Consider the following 25,066-nt stretch of genomic DNA (forward strand, 5'->3'; position numbering starts at 1 on the left):
AGGATAAAGTATATTCCTTTGAAGTGAATATATTTAATTTTATTACTGTTTTAAAATTCTTATTTTTTCTCATTTTTCCATGGATGAATGAAAACATCATTATAGATCAGTATTTGGGAATCACTCGTCTAGTGTCTCTTTTTGTAAACAGATGCCTTTATATTTTGTTGCTATGCTGTTTTCTTCCACAGGTTGAAAGGAACTGTTACAACCTTTCTTTTTCTTAGTATTTAGAATAAGCTCCTGAGTGTATGAGACATTTAAAAGATTCATGACCTGTTGAACTAAATTCTCAGTTTTGGGGTTCATTGTAGTGACTGACCATGAACTGCGCTGTGATGTTAAGGTTGATGTGATAGACAGCATTGAAATTATATCTCGAACCCGGGAACTCTATGTAGATGATTCACCACTGGAACTGATGGTGAGGGCATTGGATGCTGAAGGTAAAGAATGTCAAAGGATTCAACAAAATTAAATAGAATAAACACCTTTGTGTTTAGCATTTGGAAACAGCAATTTGAGAGATAAAAGTAGATTGGAAATAATATTTATTTTCTCATATGAAGTTCATGTACATGAGGAATTAATAATTCTGAGTATGGTATGATGTATTAGCTACATACTTTCATTAAAATTTCCTAATTAAAATCCAGATTCTGCCACTGAGTTTTAATGGTCCCTAGATCAACAATTAAGAACACTTATTGGAATTTATTTTTAGCTCTGTTTTGATCAGTCTACTTTCCATAGGCCAGGAAAATTAAATGTAAACCTGTGAAAAAGTTTTATAATTTTAAGTTTATCTTTCTTGAGACTGATTTTACATGCTTTTAATATACTATATTAATGTAATATGTAAAAAAAAGAACATTTAAATGCATTGCTTCTTTCTTTGTAAACTAGTAAAGAGTGATTTTTATAAATCTGAAAACTTAAGGTATTAGAAATATTCAACTCTAGTTTATATAAAAATTTTTATTGAAGGGATCAGGATTTAGAGATACCTGTCAACCCTGAGGTAGACTATAAGGTGGCCTTTATGTCGAAAGGAACAGAAAGAGTGCCATAATTTTGTCAACCAGAATTTAATCAGAGTCCTTTTCACTTTTAGAAGGCTTATACAACAACAGTACTTACATTGTTCGTGTAGGGGTCTTCCTGGTATTTGTGTTTTAATTCATTAATGATAGTGCTTCTATTTGTTAATGAAAGAAGCCTAAAAATAATTTTCTAGTTAGGTTTCCCTTTCTTGTTAAAGATACCTGAATATTTTTGAATATGTGATTCTGTCTTGTCTGCTTTTGGCTTGCTCTACAGGAAATACTTTTAGTAGTTTGGCAGGGATGACTTTTGAGTGGAGCATTGCCCAGGATAATGAATCAGCAAGAGAAGAACTGTCTAGCAAAATTAGGTAACCTTGAAATCAAACATAACCATCTGACTTTGAAGGAGACATCTGCCTTTGGGTACCACACTGAAGAGCAGTCATTTGTGTGGGCTTTGATAATCTTTCTATCTGGAACTTTTTGGAACAGATAAATTTATCAGGGGGAAATGTCTTTGGTAGAATGATATATGGCATGGATTTAGGTATCTTTATGATAGTTTAATTTGAGCCACTGCAGAAGAGTTCATGAGCTCAGGACTGTACAATTATTTGTCAGGTGTATCTTCTGCCAGTTTTATTGTTCAAGCTATCTATGCATGCCGAAATACAGTGAGTGGATAATAGTATGAAGTTTTGTCTTCAGTACCAAGTAATAGCTCTCAGACAATGCAAGTTTTAGTCCTACAACAGTTTTAGCCAGAAGCATATTAAGTATTTTTCTTCTATCTAGTCCAGGTGGAAATTTAAAACTTTTGACACTATATAGACATTGAAGAGATTATGTTTAAATCTCTCAGAGCCTTTTGGAAGAAGACTCATTAATTTACTAGAAACAAACCTTATTTTATCTCTTTAGGATTTTGAAATACTCTGAAGCAGAATATTCTCCCCCTGTGTATATAGCTGAGATGGAAAAGGAAGAGAAACAAGGAGATATGATTTTGGTGTCTGGGATTAGAACTGGTGCTGCTGTTGTAAAAGTTCGAATTTCTGAACCATTCTATAAGGTAAAATGTTTGTGCTATAAACTTTCATTTAATAGTCTTGCCTATGGAATACATATTTTTTATGTTTTTCTTAGTAGAAGGCTTCTAACCTGATATGATTTGGGCCAATTGAAAAAGTCATTTGAAATGGATAAACATTTTTTACAAACTTGTCTTCCTTAAACATGTTATTACCCAATTACAACTGACATTTTCTCTTAAAACATGTAACTGCATTTTATTCACCAGTGCTTTGAAGTGTAGGTCCAAGAACTTTGGCTGTGAGTTCACTGGTTAGAAATGTACATACTGGTTCTTGCATAAATTACAGCTTCTAGTTTCTTTTTTTTTCATTTTTCATTTTATTTTATGGTCAAGTGAAAAATTACACATTTGTGAAACAATTTGAGTGCAGGATTCTATATTTTTCAAGGATTTTCCCCCAGTCTTTTACATTTCTCACCTACACCTAATTTGATAGCAGTACATTTTAGCAGCTTACCTTTAACTTCTTTTCAAAACATTTAAATTTTTATAGAAACAACTCTTTTCATATAATTGTTTTTTAATGTAATTATAATTAAAAGTGCAACTGACATAAACAGGGTTGGGAAAAACAAATGTCATTTTGGTAAGCGTTTAATTCAAGTGGCAGGAAGGTGTGTGGACATCTAGAGAGCAGCCTATTAACCTTGTATTGGGTAAGCCTTCACAAGAATCAATATGTTCAACAAGGGATATAGAGTAACTTAATCTAATTCAGTTCACTGGAAGTTGGTTAAAAGAGTTTCCATGGGGCTTCCCTGGTGGCGCAGTGGTTGAGAGTCCACCTGCCGATGCAGGGGACATGGGTTCGTGCCCCGGTCCGGGAAGATCCCACATGCCATGGAGCGGCTGGGTCCGTGAGCCATGGCCGCTGAGCCTGTGCTCCGCAATGGGAGAGGCCACAACAGTGAGAGGCCCGCGTACCGCAAAAAAAAAAAAAAAGAGTTTCCATGGCATACCGTTAAGTCTTACCTTTTTCCATTTTAGCATATAGTGCCTTTTTATTTACCTACTCTTCTCCTTTAGAAAGCTTGTCATTTTCTATTCTTTGTTTGAGTGACTTAGAAAGTTAATATAGCATTAATATTCATGATCACTTTTTTTTTAACATCCTTATTGGAGTATAATTGCTTTACAATGGTGTGTTAGTTTCTGCTTTATAACAAAGTGAATCAGTTATACATATACATATGTTCCAATATCTCTTCCCTCTTGCATCTCCCTCCCTCCCATCCTCCCTATCCCACCCCTCTAGGTGGTCACAAAGCACCGAGCTGACATGATCACTTTTTAAAAATTAATTAATTTATTTCTTTCTGGCTGTGTTTGGTCTTTGTTGCTGCGCACGGGCTTTCTCTAGTTGCTGCAAGCGGGGGCTACTCTTCCTTGCAGTGCTCGGGCTTCTCATCGCGGTGGCTTCTCTTGTTGCGGAGCACAGGCTCTAGGTGTGCAGGCTCTAGGTGCGCAGGCTTCAGTAGTTGTGGCTCGTGGGCTCTAGAGCACAGACTCAGTAGTTGTGGCACACAGGTTTAGTTACTCCACAGCATGTGGCATCTTCCCAGACCACGGCTCGAACCCATGTCCCCTGCATTGGCAGGCAGATTCTTAACTACTGCGCCACCAGGGAAGTCCCATGATCACTTTTTAAGGCTAACTGAAATTATGATCTGTGATTAAGAAAGCATTTTTTAAATCTTGATAAAATATTTTAGAAGAAACTTATTAAAAGTAAACTTTAATGAGGAAGATGACCTTGAGGATTTTGCCTATGGAAACTTTGTGTTTTTTTCCTTCTTCTTTTAGAAAGTGGCAGCAGCATTGATACGTCTGCTTGTTTTGGAGAATATATTTCTTATACCATCCCATGATATTTATCTCTTAGTAGGAGCATATATTAAATATCGAGTTGCAAAAATGGTTCAGGGAAGAATGACAGGTAAATATCTTATCTTTTCCTAAGACTAACATTTCCCAAATCCTTTCTGCTGACAAGAGAAGCAACTCCACATTATGTATGCAAAATACTTCTTTCTGTCTTTAGATTTTGTGATCAAGTACAGTTTACCCTTGAACAACATGGGTTTGAACTGTGCAGGTCCACTTATACACGGATTTTCTTCAATAAATACTACAGTACTACACGATGCGTGGTTGGCTGAGTGCATGAGTGCAGAACTGGGGTTACGGAGGATTGACTAATATGCGGATTTTCAACTGCATGGTGATCAGGGAGTGGGGGGTGGTGTCAGTTCCTCTAACCCCTGCATTGTTAGCTATATCCCTTAATTGCTGTACTTGAGCTAATACTGAGCAGAGATAGTCTCCATGTCTTAAACCGGCTAATGCTGCTTAGCTTCAGTGCCCATAGACATCTGAATTGTCTATTAAAACAACAACCAAAAGTTTACTAGCTTTTAGAGGGCAAGTGAAGAAACTTTACCAGAAGGGACTTGAATGATCTTTGCAAAAGGTGTTTATTGAGAAACTCAGTTCATTAACTAAAAAACTTAATACTCTACTGACCCCCAAAGTCCCACTGAATTTATAAAGTGTGCATTTGCTCCATTAACATTAGTCCTTTACTTACTTTAGTGAGGATCCTGCCTCCTACTCTCAGTTCACTGAGTTTTAAGAATATAAGCAATACCAACAATAAACTCATATAGTATTCTCCTCAAAATGGCTACGTGTAGAAATTCATCGTAGTGAGGGAAATTAAAAGCAGATTGTACTCTTATTTAGACCTGCTTCCTCTTATAATCCAACAATACACCATTGTCCGTTGGAATGGCTGCCCTCGTTACATTTATGTATCTTTCATGTCTTACAGAGGTGAAATTTCCCCTGGAACATTATACACTGGAATTGCAAAACCACAGAGTTTCATGTAATATGTCTCTTCCTGGGAAAGTGGCTTTACTGGATGAGAAAACAGCCATGGTGACTGCTGTCCAACTGGGCCACGCTAACCTTGTCTTTATCCATAAAAGTATCCTTTTGCTCAAGTTTTCGCTGCCAATCTATATTTCCTTGAGCATGCTATACATGTTCCTTGGTAAAATAATTAGTTAAGCATGATTATAATACTACTACATTTATTTTCTATAGGTTCTATTTTTAACAAAGCACTATAAATTATTTTTGTCATAATTTCTAACAAAGGGTAGGTACAGAAGAGTAGTTGGAACTTGGAACCTGTTGACTTCAGAGCGTATGTGCAACCTCAATCAAATTATAAATAGGAGACTGGGGAAAACAGTTTGGAGGAACTTGTGTAAATGTTATTTAATTTGTTCTTTCCTATTTTCACATGAATAATTGAGAAAAGATGGTATTGTCTGAAGTGGCTACTTAATTAATATTTGTTAAATTGAGAGTAATTTTTAAAAATTCACTAAACTTGGGCTTCCCTGGTGGTGCAGTGGTTAAGAATCCGCCTGCCAATGCAGGGGACACAGGTTCGAGCCCTGGTCCAGGAAGATCCCACATGCCGTGGAGCAACTAAGCCTGGGCACCACATCTACTGAGCCTGCTCTCTAGAGCCCGCAAGCCACAACTACTGAGCCCGTGTGCCACAACTACTGAAGCGCGCGTGCCTAAAGCCCGTGCTCCACGGCAAGAGAAGCCACCGCAATGAGAAGCCCGCGCACCGCAACAAAAAGCCCCCGCTCGACACAACTATAGAAAGCCCACGTGCAGCAATGAAGACCCAGTGCAGCCAAAAATAAATAAATAAAATTTTAAAAAATTCACTAAACCTGCTCTGTAAGATTGAACAAAGAGAGATACATAGAGCTCTACTACAGTCAATGAAAACAAAACAGTATAAAGATTAAAATTCTCAGAAAACTGAAATTTGCAGGAAATTCATAAAATTCTCAGTGTTTGATATTGAAATATTTCCTATTTTTGAATCTTTGAATCTCAAATAACTTAATTTATTCAGCAAATATCTATTATATTTCTACTATATGTTCAACATTGCTCTAAGTGCTAAGCATACAGACTATTTTACTCAGGGTAGTTAGGGAAATCCTCTCTGATAAGGCCACATCAGAGCAATGAACCATACAGATATCTGGGTGAAAGAGCTCCAGGAAGAGGAAATAGCAATTGCAAAGGTTCTGAAGCAGAAGCATGTTTGGCATGTTTACAGAAGAGCAAGGAAGACACTGCTGCTGAGTGCAGAGAATAAGGGGAAAGTAGTAGAAGAGGTAATAGAGTAGGAGAGGGAGTAATTATGTAGGGCTTAGTAGGCTTAACTCTGAGTAAGAACCTATCAGTCTTGAAAGGTACAGTATTTCTTGTAGAATAGTATTTGTTAATTAGCTGATTATATTATTTGTCTAAAACACTCAGGAGAGGTTTGGTTCAAAGTTGTTTGTTCTCTAGTCATTTTAAGGTGCCTAGGACATTTGTGAACAAATACAATAGTACCTACAAAGTAAACTAAGACATTTGATACCTACTGAGCCCCAGCTGTGTGTCAGGCACTACCCTGAATTCCCCAGGCAGACTTACCATGATTTTTTTTTCATATTCTCAGTTCATATCGTTATTTATTTCAAAGTAGTAACTATTAAAATATACTACATTTATCTCTTGACATGGATGGTGACTATTCATAGTTTGTTCCAGCACCTGCCTTAGGGTGGCTGGTGGTACCGTTGTTCATAGAGATGGGTAATATAAAAGAAGGAGCAGGTTTAAGGGAAAAGGAAACTAGTTTAGTTTTTCACATGTTAACTTGAAGTATCTGTGGGATAGACATCCAAGCAGAAATGCATCTGGAGGAGAAAGATTCAAGATGAAGACAGATATTTGAAAGTTATCAGTTTATAGCCAGGTGATAGTTGAAGCTGTTGTTGTAGACAAAATCACCTAGGGAGAATATACAGAGTGAGAGGAGAAGAGAGCTGAAGACAGAACTGTGGAATGTTAGCTTGTAAGGTTCATATGGAAGAGGAGGGACTTTAAGGAGGCCCAGAAATAATGTTTAAAAAGTAGTAGGAGGGGACTTCCCTGGTGGCGCAGTGGTTAAGAATCTGCCTGCCAATGCAGGGGACCCAGGTTGGAACCCTGGTCCCGGAAGATCCCACATGCCACGGAACAACTGAGCCTGTGCTCTAGAGCCTGAGAGCCACAACTGCTGAGCCCGCAAGCCACAACTACTGAAGCCCGCATGCTCTGGAGCTCACATGCCGCAACTACTGAGCCCGTGTGCTGCAACTACTGAAGCCCACACACCTAGAGCCCATGCTCCACAACGAGAGAAGCCACTGCAATGAGAAGCCCGTGCACCACAACGAAGAGTAGCCCCTGCTCACCACAACTAGAGAAAAGCCCGCGTGCAACAACAAAGACCCAGCACAGACAAAAATAAAAATTAAAAAAAAAAAATTAACAACAACAAAAAAAGTAGTAGGAAGAGGACTTCCCTAGTGGCGCAGTGGATAAGACTCCGTGCTCCCACTGCAGGGGGCCCAGGTTCGATCTCTGGTCAGGGAATTAGATCCCACATGCATGCCGCAAGTAAGAGTTCGCATGCCACAACTAATGAGCCGCCTGCCACAACTAAGACCCAGCACAACCAAATAAATAAATAAAATATAAAAAGTAGTAGGAGGGATTTCTCTGGCGGTCCAGTGGTTAAGACTTCACCTTCCAGTGAAGGGGGTATGGGTTCTATCCCTGGTCGGGGAGCTAAGATCCCACGTGCCTCGCAGACAAAAAACCAAAACATAAAACAGAAGCAATATTGTAACAAATTCAATAAAGAGTTTAAAAATGTTCCACATCAAAAAAATCTTAAAAAAAAAAAGTAGTAGGAAAACCAGGAGAGAGGTTTCATGATAACCAAGTGAGGAATTTACAAAGAGAATGTTCCTCAGGTGAAATAGGCAGAGATAAAGACTAAGATAAAGACTGAAAGACTGTAGTAACCAGTAAGTCTTGGATCACTTTTTCAATAAAAACAGCTTGGCTTTAAAAAGAAGGAGGCAAAAAGGTAGAACTTTGAAAAAGGCATGAGAACTTTTTTAAGTTAAGAGAAACTTGAATATGTCTATAAGTTAAACAGAGAGATGGCAGAGATATGGAAGAAAAGAAGGCCAGCTGATGGAGTAAGATTTCTGAGGGGCAAGAGAAAATGAGATTCAGAACAGATGGAAGGATTAGGTGAAAGGAAGATATCTTATTCTGATAATGGAGGAATGAACTGGAGTAGATACCTATCGAGATCCGTTTCCTTGTCTGTAAAAGCGAAAGGAATGATGTACTCCTGAATTCCTTCTAGCTTTTATATTTTATGAATACAGTACATAATCAAAACCAAACCTAGATTGGCACAGAGTTGCCTACAGTGTTTAAAAGATTTGCTCTAATGAATAGATAAAAAGTAATTTTAATTATCATATCAATTGTATGTATATTAGTAGCTCATTTGGAGTACTGGGACAGCTTTAAAAGTTTGATCCCTGAAATAGATTAAATATTTTGCTTTCATTATCACTATAGATAATGTAGTGCTAAACTATAGCCTAGTGCATGACTGAATTAATAGAACTTCTAAATTAGTGTACTTTGAAATAATGAGTGTTTTCCATTAAGTCGTTTCAGAAGTATATTTCTCAGAGCAGAAATAATTTCTTCTTAGCTTTTGGATGTAGTATATTTTTGAGAGGAAAATACGTTACTAATTAGATTGTGTATAGGCTAACAGAATAAATTTTTATTTCTGCTAAAATTTTTAAAAATTATTTACTTCTTTGGCTACGTCGGGTCTTAGTTGCGGAGGGCGGGCTCTTTGTTGCAGCGCAGGGGCTCCAGAGCGCATGGGCTCAGTAGTTGCAGCGACCTAGGCTTAGTTGCCCCACGGCATGTGGGATCTTAGTTCCCCGACCAGGGCTCAAACCCGAGTCCCCTGCATTGGAAGCTGGATTCTTAACCACTGGACCACCAGGGAAGTCCCCTGCTAAAATTTAACAAAAGGGAATAATGGGTAGTATGATGTGTGACCTAGAAGTATCTTTGGTGGCAAAGAGAAAACATTTTGGTATTAAAGAATTGCCACAGATAATAGAAAATCAACTAGTGATTTTTAAAACTGTCTGCAGAGCCCAAGGCAAGTTGCTGGGCTGGATGGCAAGTCATGCCTCTCCCTCCCTCTCCATCCACCACTGACCATTTCTTTAGCCAGGGCAACGCCACTTTGTCCTGCTTTCCATAATGGGCTCCTATGTAAGAATTTTGCAGGAGGAAAGAGTTCCACAGCTAAATGAATATTAAAAACATGGAGCATGATCTTTTTTCTCTCATTTCATCTTCCTCATATTTGAAATTCAAGAATACCTGATTCCTGTAATTGCTGAGCCCTCAGATTTTTCTCGGAATATACACATTTAAGTTTTGCTTTCCAGTGGATAATAAAAGATAGAATTTTTATTTGCTTTCATTTGTGGGCTTATTTATTTATTTTTGGTAACTCATATTTCTCTTTTCACCCAACTAGCTCATACAATTTCCTTAAGCAAAAATTAAGATGTCCATATGCGATCTTTGTCTGGACTCCCAAATTGCACCATATATGTTGTAGAGCCTGGATTTCTAGGTATTTTTAGATAATAATTTTCAGAAAGCTGAATACCTTAAAGTATTTCACTGAAATGAGTGCATTAAAGACTAGAGTGCTTCATTTTGAGACTTAACTAATTTCAAATTCAACCTTACTTGACATGTTTTCTCACATTGTTTTGGTTAAATGCTATCTGCAAGAGTAAAGCATCTTGAAACATTGTTGTAAAACATGAAGCTCCATGTAATACAACGTTGGGTTAGAAAAAGAGACTTTATACAAGGAAAAAAGAAACCTAATGTCCTTAAGCCATATGAAACAATGAATCTGACTGAAATCAGCTGAAATCTTGCCTGACATATCAGAAATGAGCAAAATTGTTGGTTTGGGGGTGGAGTGGCATTTATATACAGATATAAGTGAGAGTGTTTCCTTTATACCTGAGATGAGCTAAGTTAAGCCAGGATCTTTGGAACCCCAAATTATTATACAATTTTATAGAGGCAACTAAAGGATCTACTTTGGAAACCATCTCCACCTATTATTGAGTTTTGCTCTTTAAATGGCTTTTTAAAGTTTGTATTTTTAAATTCATTGTAGAAAAATGTTGGCCTCTTCTAATACTTTTGTTTCTTGATTTGTGTACAGGTTTCACAGTCCAACCTGGAGACCGTTGGAGTCTAGAGGTGGGGCAGGTGTATGTTATTACAGTAGAAGTATTTGATAAAAGCAGCACAAAAGTCTATATTTCAGATGTGAGTCTCTCTTTTGTATTTTTCTAGCCCCTTTAAGGATAACTCCTTGAGTGGGCAATCTTTTTGGCTAGGAAGACTTTTTTTCTTTTGCTTCCAGATTTTACCTTTGAAAATGCAAGTTACTACTTTATTATTATTATTATTAAATAGTTCTATCCTTGAGGAATGCTAAACCAGAAGTAAAAGATATAATCTGGTTAGAATTATAGAAGAGAGATGAAGTTGACACCAATGATAACACTTTGGAGGGAATCCTCATTTTACAACTTCATTTCAGAGATGGTCACCAGAGTTTTATAGTGGTGAGAGTAATAGTGTGACCATTAAATGTGAAGTGTTGTAGTCACTCTCCAGTGTCCATTTTTTTTTCCCCTGAGAACTGTCAATTTATGCAATAGCACAGATTACACTAAAATTTATATAAGCTTCGACTCTTCCTATTTTTGATTACTTGCCATTAATAGATCTTTCAAAAACTAGTACCATTTTAAAATGACATCTTTCCAACTTAGAATTTGGTGAGGGAGAGCAAAGATTTTGGTTTTGTTTCTTTAACCCCCAGAATGCATAGCCACACTTTTTTTTTTAATGCTTTGGGATTAAGATGGCTTTAGGGAAAAAGCATGTCTTCAGGTTTGTGTTGATTTTGGGCTGATTTTCAGAATCTCAGGATTATGTACCAATTCCCAAGAGAGTATTTTGAAGAGCAGCTGACTACTGTGAATGGATCTTACAATGTAGTGAAAGCCCTGAAACATGGTGTGGTCATGATAAATGCATCCCTGACTTCCATCATTTACCAGGTAGGAATTAAAAGGATGGTCTTTGAATCCTGAGAACACTGACCAGACTTGCCTGACTTGTTGATTTGCAAGCACATATATGGCATATCCCACCTTTATCTTTCACAAAATAAACTAATAAACAGTACACTTAGTAGTTTATACCTCTACAAATTTTCTGTTCCAATTTCTGTTAATGCATATATCTGCATTTGTGGTCATTGTGTATGTATGTCATTTGAGGGTCCTTTAAAAATTATTTCAGGGCTTCCGTGGTGGCGCAGTGGTTGAGAGTCTGCCTGCCGATGCAGGGGACATGGGTTCGTCCCCCGGTCCGGGAAGATCCCACATGCCACGGAGCGGCTGGGCCCGTGAGCCATGGCCGCTGAGCCTGCACGTCCGGAGCCTGTGCTCCACAACGAGAGGCCACAACATTGAGAGGCCCGCGTACCACAAAAAAAAAAAAAAAAAAAAAATTATTTCATGTGCACGTTTCCTTGTGTCATCAGGTCCACATAGGAGTACTTTCTATTCTAAAAATCCAAAGGGTTAATATGCCAATTGTTCAACCATGCCACCAACTTTGAACTTTTGCATTTTTAACAGTTTTTTTACTTTGTAAATGGCATAACTGTGTATCTTCGTATAATTCTTATTCCTTTTGGTTAATTTTCTTATGGTATAATAACAGAAATGGAGTTACAAGGTAAAGGGATAAGGAATGAATCTGTTTCTAATGCGTCTAAAATGTGTAAGTATCTGATTTTTAACTGTCTGTCAAATTTGTTTCCCTCTCCCAAACCTACTTTTTCTCCAGTGATCCTTTTGCCCAGCTGTTTAAGACAAAATCCCAAGAGTCACCCTTGACTCTGCCTTCTCCTTCACCTTCTACATTCAGTACATTATTGAATGCCATGTCAGTTCTTCTAAATGTCTCTCAAACCCATTTCTTACTAGGTGAAGAAGACATTGCTGTCTTTCACCTAGACTTTCACAGTAGCTTCTAAACTGATATTCTGACCTCCAATATTGTCCGTGGCTAGAATGATATTCCAAAAACTACAAAAATTATTATGTATTTACTATTTAAATTCCTTTGGTGGCTTCCCATTGATTTTACGGTAAAGTTTAAACTTCTTAATGTAGTTTTATAGGACCCTCTATGACAGAGATCACAATCTGGTGGCCTGCAGACTATCTTGGTTTGTAATCTTGTTTTTTATTTAGGTGTGTAAGTTTCTTTTTAATTGGGAAATTTCAAATAAAATCCAAGATTTCTGATTCTCTAGATTATATGAAAATCTGACAGTGATTAGCTGGAAGAGATAGTGGCTACAACATTTAGACTATACTTTTCAGCCTGCTGTGTTTCCTGCCATTCCCTGTTATTTTATATTCAGTTTAATAAACCTGTTTATAATATCTACCTGATACCTGTAGGCGTTTGAGTTTGTGACTCTATATGATTGGCCCCTGACAACTTCTCCAACCTCAGGTCTTGTCACGCTTCCTCTCTTATGTTTCAGCCATACTGAACTTTCAGTTTCTAAAAAATGTCTCTTTTTGCCTCTATTTTATTTTCATTTTTTATAAACAAATATAATTCCTTTTGTCTACAACCCTTTCTCCCTACTCAATGCACAGGGCTAGCTTAACGTTGGTTCCTCAGGCATGTTTTCACCTTTCATATGTTCTTAGAGCTCCCTGAACTTCTCAGATCAAAATATTCATCGTAGTTTATTGTTATTATTTGCTTCTTTCATCAGATTATAAACTTTGAGGGCAAAGATTATGCCTACTGTATTCACAGCTGTTGCCCTAACATCTGAGTGACTAAACAGACAGTTGATACAAATAAGTATTTGTTAAATGAATGAATGGTGTTTGGATTAGTTATGGTCAGGTATAGATCTATATTCAGTATTAAAATATATCCAGTTTTTTAACAATATTTAATACACAGTGATTTTTAAAATCCATTGTTATGGTATTTCTGGCAGTTTGACTCTATTCTGCAATTATTCTTCAATCCCACCAATCCTGCTTTTAAAAAATGTTATGTTTTAAAATCTGAGCTCACCCTTACTCCTTTATTTATTTATTTATTTATTTTTGGCTGTGTTGGGTCTTCGTTTTTGCACGTGGGCTTTTCTTTCTATTGTGGTGAGCAGGGGCTACTCTTCGTTGAGGTGCGTGAGTTTCTTATTGCGGTGGCTTCTCTTGTTCCACAGCACGGGCTCTAGGCACATGGGCTTCAGTACTTGTGGCACATAGGCTCAGTAGTTGTGGCTCTTGGGCTCTAGAGCACAGGCTCAGTAGTTGTGGCACACAGGCTTAGTTGCCCTGCCCTTAGTTGCCCTGCGGCATGTGGGATGTGGGATGTGGGATCTTCCCGGACCAGGGATCAAACCGGTGTCCCCTGCATTGGCAGGTGGATTCTCAACCACTGTGCCACCAGATCTACAGGGAAGCCCTGTAGATCACTTTTGAGAGTGTTGCAATCTTAACAATATTAGGTCTTCCAATACGTGAACATGGGATGTCTTTCCATTTATTCAGATTGTCTTTAATTTATTTAAGGAATATTTTGTAGTCTTCAGTGTACAAGTCCTGCACCTCCTTGGTTGAATTTATTCCTAAGTAGTTTATTCTTTTTTGATGATATTGTAATGAATTTTTTTCTTAATTTACCTTTCTAGTTTGTTTATTGCTAATGTATAGAAGTACAACTGATATTTATGTGTTGATCTGCTATGCTGCAACTTTGCTGAATTAGTTTATTAGCTCTAGTATTTTTCCTGGATTCTATAGGATCTTTCATATATAAGATCATATCACCTGCAAATAGTGATGATTTTGCTCCTCCCTTTCCCATTTTGATACCTTTTATTTCATATTCCTGCCTAATTTCTCTGGCTAGAACTTATAGTACAATATTGAATAAAAGTGGCAATAGTGGGCATCCTTGTCTTGTTCTTGATCTTAGGGCAAAAACTGTCATTCTTTCACCATTGAGTATGATGTTAGCTGTGGAGTTTTCATATGTGGCCTTTATCATATTGAAGAAGTTCTTTTCCACTCCTGGTTGTTGAGTGTTTTTACTGTGAAAGGGCGTTGGATTTTTCTCAAATGTCTTTAAGCATATTTTTTTCTTTCATCCTACTAGTTGGTATATTACACTGACTGACGTTTATATATCATACTGCTTTTGAATTCCTGGGAAAAATCCCACTTGGTCATGGTGTACAATCCTATTAACATGCTGCTGGATTTGGTTTGCCATTGTTTTCTTCAGGAGTTTTGTATTTATATTCTTAAATTATACTGGTCTGTAGTTTTCTTTTTTTGTGATGTCTTTGATTTTGGTATCAGGGCAAATGCTGGCCTCTTAGAATGAGTTAGGAAGAGTTCCCTCCTTTTTCTTTTTTTCTTCATCATCTTGTTCTTCTTTTTTCTTTTTTTTAAAGGTTTGAGAAGCATTGGTGTTAATTCTTCTTTAAATGTTTGTGAAAATTTACAATCGGGGCTTCCCTGGTGGCGTAGTGGTTGAGAAACCTCCTGCCGATGCAGGGGACACGGGTTCGTGCCCTGGTCCGGGAAGATCCCACATGCCGCGGAGCGGCTAGGACAGTGAGCCATGGCCACTGAGCCTGCGCGTCCGGAGCCTGTGCTCCACAACGGGAGAGGCCACAACAGTGAGAGGCCCGCGTACCGCAAAAAAAAAAAAGAAAGAAAGAAAATTTAAAACCGAAGCCATCTAGGTCTGGGCTTTTCTTTGCTGGAAAATTTTTGATTACCGATTCAATCTCTTTGCTTGCTATAGGTCTGGTCAAATTTTCTACTTCTATTGGGTCAGGTTTTTTTGGGTTTTTTTGTGGTTTTTTTTGGTACACGGGCCTCTCACTGCTGTGCCCTCTCCTGCTGCGGAGCACAGACTCCGGACGCGCAGGCTCAGTGGCCACGGCTCACAGGCCTAGCCGCTCCGCGGCATGTGGGATCTTCCCGGACCGGGGCACAAACTCATGTCCCCTGCATCGGCAGGCGGACTCTCAACCACTGTGCCACCAGGGAAGCCCTGGGTCAGTTTTTTTAATTGATGTGCTTCTAGGAATTTGTCCATTTGATCTAGGTTGTCTAATTTGTTGGTGGACAGTTGTTCATAGTATTCTCTTAGAATCCTTTTTATTTCTGTAAAGTTGGTAGTAATGTCCCCACTTTCATTTCTGATTTTAGTAATTTGAGTATTCTCTCTATTTTTTTCTTAGTCACTCTAGCTAAACTCAATTTTGTTGATCGTTTTGAAGAACCAAATTTTGGTTTTTTTGATTTTGTGTACTGATTTTCTACTCTCAGTTTTTTAAATCACTGCTCTAAAAAAAATCTTTATTATGTCCTTCCTTCTGCTAGTTTTACGTTTAGTTTGCTCTTCCTTTTCTAGTTCCTTTAGCTATACAGTCAGATTATTGATTTGAGATTTTTCTTCTTTTTTTGGTCACACTGTGCCCAGTTTATAGAATCTTAGTTCCCCAACCAGGGATTGAACCCGGGCCACGGCAGTGAAAGCACCAAGTCCTAACTACTGGACCTCCAGGGAACTCTGTCTTCTTTTTTAATACACATGTTTACAGCTATAAGTTTTCCTCTGAGCATTGCTTTCACTGCATCCTGTAAGTTTTGGCATGTTGTATTTTTGTTTTCCTTCATCTCAGAATTTCCTAATGTTCCTTATGATTTCTTCTTTGACCCACTGGTTGTTTAAAGGGTTGTTTAATTTCCACATATTTGTGAATTGTCTAGTTTTCCCCATGTGAATTCTAGTTTTAGTCCATTTTGGTTGAAGAAGATACTTCATATGATTTCAGTGTTTTTAAATTTATTGAGACTTGTTTTGTGGCTTAACATATGGCCTATCCTGGAGAACGTTCCACGTGCACTTGAGAAGAATGAGCATTTTGTTGTTTTGGGGTGGACTATTCTGTATATGTCTGCTAGGTCTAGTTGGTGTATAGTGTTGGTCAAGTCCTCCATTTCCATATTGATCTTTTGTTCTGGTTGTTCTATCCATTATTGAAACTGAGGTATTAAAATTCAACTATTGTAAAACTGTCTGTTTCTCCCTTCAGTTTTGTCCATTTTTGCTTCATTTTGTGGGGGGGCTCTTTTGTTAGGTAGGTATATGTTTATAATTGTTATGTCGTCTTGATGAATTGACCCTTTTATCAATTTATAATGACCTTTGTCTCTTGTAACAATTTTTTAAAATCTATTTTGTTTGACATTAATATAGACTGCTCCCCCAACTCTCTTTTGGTAATTATTTGCATGGAATATATTTTTCCCTTCTTTCACTTTCATTCATGAATCTAACATGAATCTCTTATAGATAGCATATAATTGGATCATGTTCTTGTTTATCCATTCTGTCAACCTCTGCCTTTTAATTGGAGAGTTTAATTTATTTACATTTAAAATAGTTACTGATAAGGAAAGACTTCTGCTGTTTTGGTATTTGTTTCTATGTGACTTTTTTTGGTAATTAATTTCTTCTATTACTGACTTCTTTTGTGTTTAATTGATTTTTGTAGGTTCATGTCTTTTATCAAATTTGAGACTTTTTTTTTTAATGTTGAGCCTTCTTTTAATTTATTTATTTTTTATTTTTGGCTGAGTTGGGTCTTCGTTTCTATGCAAGGGCTTTCTCTAGTTGTGGCAAGCGGGGGCCACTCTTCATCGTGGTGTGCGGGCCTCTCACTGTCACGGCCTCTCTTGTTGCAGAGCACAGGCTCCAGACGCACAGGCTCAGTAGTTGTGGCTCACGGGCCCAGTTGCTCCGCGGCATGTGGGATCTTCCCAGACCAGGGCTCGAACCCATGTCCCCTGCATTAGCAGGCAGACTCTCAACCACTGCGCCACCAGGGAAGCCCAAATTTGAGACATTTTCATCATTATTTCTTCAAATATTCTTTCTGCGCCTTTCTTTCCCTACTTCTGGGACTCCTGTTTTGTATATATTGATTTACTTGATGTGCTCCACTGGTCTTTAAGGCTTGGTTATTTTTCTTCATTATTTTTTCTTTTTGCTACTCTGAATAACTTCAATGGACCTCTCTTCAAGTTTGCTGATTCTTTCTTCTGCCAGCTCAAATCTGCTGTGAAGGTCTTCTAGTGAAGTTTTCATTTCAGTTATTGTACTTTTAGCTTCAGAATATCTGTTTGATTCCTTTTTTATAATTTCTATCTCTTCATCAATATTCTCTATTTGGTGAAACATCATTCTTCTGGAGTGATGTCCATTGTTTCCTTTAGCTCTTCAATTTAAAATCTTTGTTTAGTAAGTCCAATATCTGTGTTTCCTCAGAGACCGATTGTGTTAATTTCTTTTTTTCTATGAATGGACCATATTTTCTTGTTTCTTTGCATACCTTATAATTTTTTTGTTGTTGAAAAGCTAACATTTTGATATTACAGTGGACCCTTGAACAACATAGGTTTGAATTGCAGTTCCACTTATACATTTTTTCACTTTTAATACATACTACAATACAACATAATCCATGGTGGTCTGCAAATATGGTACCATGGATATGGAGGGCTGACTGTAAAGTTATATATGGATTTTGACTGCACAGAGGGTTGGCACTCCTAAACCCCACATTGTTTAAAGGTCAACTGTATAATGTGGTAACTTTGGAAATCACATTCTTCCCTTTCCTCAGGGTGTGTTGTTATTGCTTGATGTGGGTTGTAGTTGCTTGTATGTTTAGTGAGTTTTCTAAACTATTTGTTGAAGATTGTGTTGTCATCTGTAGTATAAAATCTCAATTCCTTTAGCTTGTAGGCAGTTAGTGGTTTGACAAATAATTTCTTTAATGCCTTAAGTCACCTTTTTCTTGGGGCTTCCCTGGTGGTGCAGTGGTTGAGAATCTGCCTGCTAATGCAAGGGACATGGGTTTGAGCCCTGGTCCAGGAAGATCCCACATGCCGCAGAGCAACTAAGCCCATGTGCCACAGCTACTGAGCCTGAGCTCTGGAGCCCGCGAGCCACAACTACTGAGCCCATGTGCCACAACTACTGAAGCCCATACACCTAGAGCCCATGCTCTACAACAAGAGAAGCCACCGCAATGAGAAGCCCGCGCACTGCAGTGAAGAGTAGGCCCTGCTCCCTGCAACTAGAGAAAGCCCACGTGCAGCAACAGAGACCCAACTCAGCCAAAAATAAATAAATAAATAAAAATTAAAAATTATATATATGAATAAAAAGTCACCTTTTTCTTGATTCAGCATACATTTGGTTGCTGTAAACCTTTGAGTATTTTTGAGTATTTTCCAAAGTTAATTCTGACTTTTTTTTTTTTTTTTTGCATTTCTATGGGGGGACAGGTTCTTGGAGTTCCCTACTTTGACACTTTTGCAGACATCTCCCACCTGCTGGTATTTTTTATTAGGATTTATGAACGTGATATTTTTTCAACTTATTTAGGACTTTAAAATTTTCTTTCAGCAATGTCTTATAGTTTTCATCATACAGGTCTTGAAGATATTTTATTAAATTTGTCCCTGTTTTATGTTTTTAAGCTATATATGTATTTTTAAATTTTCTCCTTTTACTTGATCATGCTAGTATATAGAAATACAGTGGTTTTTTGTATGTTACCTTGAATCTTGAAAGCTTGCTGAATTCACTTATTCTAGTAATTTTTTGTAGATTCCTTAGGAATTCCTATATATACAGTTATGTTATATGTGAATAAAGACAGTTAACCCTTTTCATTCCAATAAATATGCCTTTTAGTTCTTTTTCTTGCCTCACTGCACTGGCTAGGACCTCTACTACAATACTGGATAGAACTGTTAAGAGTAGACATGTTTGCCTTATTCCTGACCTTAAGTGGAAAGCATTCACCCTTTCACCATTGAGTATGATGTTGACTATAGATTTTGTGTAGATGCTCATCCTTAGGTTGAAGAAGTCCCTTTCTATTCCTAGTTTATTGAGAATTTTCATCATGAATTGGTGCTGAATTTTGTCAGTGCTCTTCTGCCTCTACTGAGGTGATCAATATAGTTTTTCTTTTCTAGTCTTTTAAATATGGTGAATTAATTACATTGATTGATTCTCTAATATTAAGCCAATCTTGCATTCTCAGGATAAACCTCACTTGCTTATGATTTGTTATCCTCTTATACATTACAGGATTTAATTTGCTAAAATTCTGTTAATGACTTTTGCGTATATGTTTTTCAGGGCCTATAGCTTTTTTTTTCCTTCTGTTTTTTATTGTAATGTATTTGTCAGGTTTGGGTGTTAGGACAATATTGGCTTTATAAAATGGGTTAGGAAGTATTCTTTTCTACTTTCTGGAAGAGTTTTGTAGAATTAGTGTTATTTCTTCCATAAATATTTGGTAGAATTCACAATGAAACTATTTGAGCTTGGAATTTTTTATGGAAAGTCTTTTATTATTATAGTGATAAAATATACATAACATAAAATTTACCATTTTAACCATTTTTAGGTGTACAGTTCAGTGGCATTAAGTATATTCATGTTGTGCAACCATTACCACCATCTCTCTCCAGACCTTTATAATCTTTCCAGACTGATTCTCTCTACCCCTTAAACAATAACACCCCCCGAACACCCCATCCCCATTCCCTGGTAACCACCATTCTATTTTCTTTCTCTATGAATTTGACTAATCTAGTTACCTCATATAAGTGGAATCGTACAGGGAATTCCCTGGCAGTCCAGTGGTTAGGACTCTGCGCCTTCACTGCTGAGGGTGTGGACTCAATCCCTGGTCAGGGAACTAAGATCCCGCAAGCCACACAGCACTGCCAAAAAAAAAAAAAAAAAGGTGGACTCATACAATATTTGTCTTTTTTTGTGTTTGGCTTGTTTCACTTAGCATGTCATTAGGGTTCATCCATGATGTAGCATGTCAGAATTTCATTCCTTTTTAAGGCTAAATAATATTCTATTAAATGCATATACTGCATTTTGTTTATTATTTATCCATTGATAGACACTTGGGTTGTTTTCACCTTTTGTCTATTGTGAATAATGCTGCTATGAACATGGTATACAAATATTTTGTCAAATCCTTGCTTTCAAATCTTTGGGGTATATACCCAGAATTGGAATTGCTGGATCATATGGCAATTCTATGTTTGACTTTTTGAGGAATTGTCATACTGTTTTCCACGGTGGCTGTCATTTTACATTCCAGCAGCAATGCACAAGGGTTGTGATTTCTCCACATTCTTACCAACACTTGCTATTTTCTATTTTTGATAATAGCCATTCTAATGGGTATGAAGTGGTATATCACTGTGATTTTAATTTACATTCCTCTAATGATTGGTGTACGGGAAGGTTTAAAACTGAATTCAATTTTTAAAATTTATATACAACTATACAGGTTATTTCTTCTTGAGTGAAATTTGGTAGGTTGTGTCTCTGAAGGAATTTCTGTTTAATCTAATTGTTGAATTAATCACATAAAGTTGTTCAAAATACTGCCTTATTAATTTTTATGTCTGTAGGATCTGTAGCAATGTTGTCTCTTTCATTCCAGATATTGGTTATTCGTGTTTCTCTTGTTTTCTTCATGAATCCAGCTAGACATTTATCAATTTTATTGCTTTTTACAAAGAACAAGCTTTTGGTTTTTGACTTTTTTCCAGTTCTTTATCTACTTTCTCTTTCATTGATTTATGCCTTTACCTTTGTTATTCTATTTCTTTTCCTTACTTTGGATTTAAAATGCATTTCTTTTTTAAGTTTCTTATTGTGGAAGAATCTTACAGTGGATCACCGGTTTTATATCTTTCTTCTTTTTAATATAAGCACTTCTACCACATTCTATTGGTCATTCAAACCATTCCTGACACAATGTAGAGGGAACTACACAAGGATGTGAATACCAGGGGGTGGGGATCAGTGGAGGCCATCTTGGAGACTCACATCTCCAAGTTGATTCTGGGTTCTCTATTATTAGATTTAAAGGCATTACTGATCCTGTTTCTTGTGATTAAGAAGTGAGCATTGATAGTTCATGGTATGCAATAGCAAAACAGCTACTTAAATTATCACCTGTAGACACTATAGTTAAGTGCATGTAGAAGGCAAAGCTTTTGGTAACCAGGTAGTTGCTGCCATAAAACATGTTAGTGAAAGTCTGGGATATAATAGGGTTTATTGATTGTTGTTTCTAAGTGTGCTGGGTAACTTTGGGAAAGAAAATGGTTAGTTCAGGGCTTTGAATTCCCAACTCAAGATCCACCTAAAAAATCTAAAAGATTTTATGACTACCCTAAAAGAAGCCCTTATTACAATATTTCCTTGTTCTGCAATCATAATGCAATTTATTTTTTATTTCATTAATTAATTAATTTGTTTGTTTTATTTTTGGCTGTGTTGGGTCTTCGTTGCTGTGCACGGGCTTTCTCTAGTTGCGGTGAGCAGGGGCTATTCTTCCTTGCAGTGCTTGGTCTTCTCATCATCGTGGCTTCTCTTGTTACAGAGCATGGGCTCTAGGCGCACGAGCTTCAGTAGTTGTGGCATGTGGGCTCAGTAGTTGTGGCTCATGTGTTCTAGAGCTCAGGCTCAGTAGTTGTGGCGCATGGGCTTAGTTGCTCCATGGCATGTGGGATCTTCCTGGATCAGGGATCAAACCCGTGTCTCCTGCATTGGCAAGCGGATTCCTAAGCACTGTGCCACCAGGGAAGTCAGACGTTTAAAGTTTTTATTACCTCTTTTGGTTTTTTTGCCGTACGCGGGCCTCTCACTGTTGTGGCCTCTCCTGCTGCGGAGTACAGGCTCCAGACGCGCAGGCTCAGCAGCCATGGCTCATGGGCCCAGCCTCTCCGCGGCATGTGGGATCTTCCCGGACCGGGGCACGAACCCGTGTCCCCTGCATCGGCAGGCGGACTCTCAACCACTGCGCCACCAGGGAAGCCCCAGTGATGTTCTTTTAAACTGAAAGAACATCCAGCTAGCCATCTTAAGAGAGTGAAGAGAAAATCAGAGCCATTACTGCAGATGTGACACAGTTGCTAAATATTTCAGGGCTTCTTTAAAAAATAGATAGATAGATAGATAGATAGGTAGGTAGGTAGAGTTTTCCTTCAAAGAAAAAAGGCCAACATAGTTGAGTGTGAGGACTCTATTTTACCTGTATGGGTACCCCCCTAAACCCTGCTCTTGTTTTTAAGCAGGATGGGAATATCTTATCCCAGCATCTTTAAATGTTCTCTTTATTTTCTTCTGAATAGCCTGTAATATTCCTTTGCCTTTACAATTTATGTACTTAACTGATAGATGTCCAAAGATCTTTCTTTCTGAAACTATGATTGCCCTTTCTATGTTGATAAAACTCTTATTTCAGGAAATTTAAACTGCTTTCCATGACTGTGATACTTCTTTTAGGTCTATCAAAATCCCTTTCATTATTATTGAACTGTAGTAGCTGTGCTTCACTAATGAACAGGAACGTTTCTTTCTTTCTTTTATTGATAGAAACTGGTTGAGTAATTTATTAACACACCATTTTGCTGGTGCTTTATATGTGAATGTGGACCATAAGAACAGTCCTTATAAAATCTGTTTTGCTCCTTTTTTCCTGCTCTTATAGAATAAAGATATTCAGCCTATAAAATTTCCAATTATACATCAGCAAGAAGTGAAGATTTATTTTCCCATCAGGCTTACACCCAACTTTCTGGCATTTCCTCATCATCCCATGGGAATGTTATATCGTTATAAAGTACAGGTATGATGTCTTATAATGAGAATTCACAAAGAAATGTCAGTTTCTCTGATAGCTTAATTTATTGAAGGTTAATGTTAAATCTTATTTCCCCCTAATCCTAGCAGTATAACTCAGTTTTGGGTGACAACCAAATCATGCTCTTGAATACTGTCATCCTAAGAATACTTGGTGTACTTTCCTTCTCTTCCATATATCCTTTCCTTGTGAGTTTTATAAAGTTTTGTCAAGCTCCCCTGTGCTCTTTTTTGACATTTTGTGATACTGCCATTACATAATCCCCCTTTAGTATTACCCTTCCCCATTTAGTTACTTTAATATAGCATCACAGTTTCTTAATGTTCCAGAAATAATTTATTGTATAGTTTTATTATTTCCTAAACTTTATTTCACCAGATTTTACATCTTCAGTTAAATTCCAATTTTCTTCCTATACTAATTAAATATAAGGGTGTATTTTTTTCATAGGTAGAGGGTGGCAGTGGCAATTTCACCTGGACCTCTTCTAATGAAACAGTGGCCATGGTAACCACTAAAGGAGTGGTGACGACAGCTGGTCAGGTCAGGGGGAACAGCACTGTTTTGGCCCGAGATGTACAAAATCCTTTTCGATATGGGGAAATTAAGGTAAGCACCTCTCCAAAAAACGTTCATATCTCCTCTGAGACATTACTGTCTAAATTTAAGTACAGTAACACGTTAAAATTTTTTTTTTCTTTTTCAAGTTGGCTGTTTTAAAATGATCCTCAGGACTTCCCTAGTGGTCCAGTGGTTAAGACTCTGCGCTTCCAAGGCAGGGGGCATGGGTTTGATCCCTAGTCAGGGAACTAAGATCCCCTGCTGTCAACAATGGGAAGCCAACACAGATTTTTCCTAAGGTCAATAATATGGTAAACACAAAGAAAGAAAACTACAGGCCAATATCACTGATGAACATAGATGCAAAAATCCTCAACAAAATACTAGCAAACAGAATCCAACAGCACATTAAAAGGATCATACACCATGATCAAGTGGGGTTTATTCCAGGAATGCAAGGATTCTTCAATACACGCAAATCAATCAACGTGATACACCATATTAACAAATTGAAGGAGAAAAAGCATATGATCATCTCTACAGATGCAGAGAAAGCTTTCGACAAAATTCAACTCCCATTTATGATAAAAACCCTGCAGAAAGTAGGCATAGAGGGAACTTTCCTCAACATAATAAAAGGCCATATATGACAAACCCACAGCCAACATCATCCTCAATGGTGAAAAACTGAAACCATTTCCACTAAGATCAGGAACAAGACAAGGTTGCCCACTCTCACCACTCTTATTCAAAAGTTTTGGAAGTTCTAGCCACAGCAATCAGAGAAGAAAAAGAAATAAAAGGAATCCAAATCAGAAAAGAAGAAGTAAAACTGTCACTGTTTGCAGATGACATTATACTAGACATAGAGAATCCTAAAGATGCTACCAGGAAACTACTAGAGCTAATCAATGAATTTGGTAAAGTAGCAGGATACAAAATTAATGCACAGAAATCTCTGGCATTCTTATACACTAATGATGAAAAATCTGAAAGTGAAATTAAGAAAACACTCCCATTTACCACTGCAACAAAAAATAAAATATCTAGGAATAAACCTACCTAAGGAGACAAAAGACCTGTATGCAGAAAATTATAAGACACTGATGAAAGAAATTAAAGATTATACAAATAGATGGAGAGATATACCATGTTCTTGGATTGGAAGAATCAACATTGTGAAAATGACTCTACTACCCAAAGCAATCTACAGATTCAATGCAATCCCTATCAAAATACCACTGGCATTTTTTACAGAATTAGAACAAAAAATTTCACAATTTTTATGGAAACACAAAAGACCCCGAATAGCCAAAGCAATCTTGAGAACGAAAAATGGAGCTAGTGGAATCAGGCTCCCTGACTTCAGACTATACTACAAAGCTACAGTAATCAAGACAGTACGGTACTGGCACAAAAACAGAAAGATAGATCAATAGAACAGGATAGAAAGCCCAGAGA

At 37.4% G+C, this 25,066-nt stretch overlaps 1 protein-coding gene across 1 annotated transcript in view; it reads left to right on the top strand.

Moving 5' to 3' along the window:
* The first annotated feature begins 406 nt into the window (after positions 1-406).
* Positions 407-25,066, top strand: part of NUP210L (nucleoporin 210 like) — a 77,465-nt gene continuing 52,805 nt past the window's right edge. Inside the window, exons 1-10 of the mRNA XM_060137856.1 lie at positions 407-446; positions 1,321-1,414; positions 1,968-2,118; positions 3,946-4,078; positions 4,973-5,131; positions 9,683-9,751; positions 10,364-10,470; positions 11,133-11,273; positions 22,892-23,029; positions 23,495-23,653. Coding sequence (XP_059993839.1) covers positions 422-446; positions 1,321-1,414; positions 1,968-2,118; positions 3,946-4,078; positions 4,973-5,131; positions 9,683-9,751; positions 10,364-10,470; positions 11,133-11,273; positions 22,892-23,029; positions 23,495-23,653 — 1,176 coding nt within the window. The 5' untranslated portion in view covers positions 407-421. The remainder of the gene's footprint in view (positions 447-1,320; positions 1,415-1,967; positions 2,119-3,945; positions 4,079-4,972; positions 5,132-9,682; positions 9,752-10,363; positions 10,471-11,132; positions 11,274-22,891; positions 23,030-23,494; positions 23,654-25,066) is intronic.

The sequence above is a fragment of the Lagenorhynchus albirostris genome, chromosome 2, assembly GCF_949774975.1.
Source record: "Lagenorhynchus albirostris chromosome 2, mLagAlb1.1, whole genome shotgun sequence".
Classification (NCBI taxonomy): Eukaryota; Metazoa; Chordata; class Mammalia; order Artiodactyla; family Delphinidae; genus Lagenorhynchus; species Lagenorhynchus albirostris.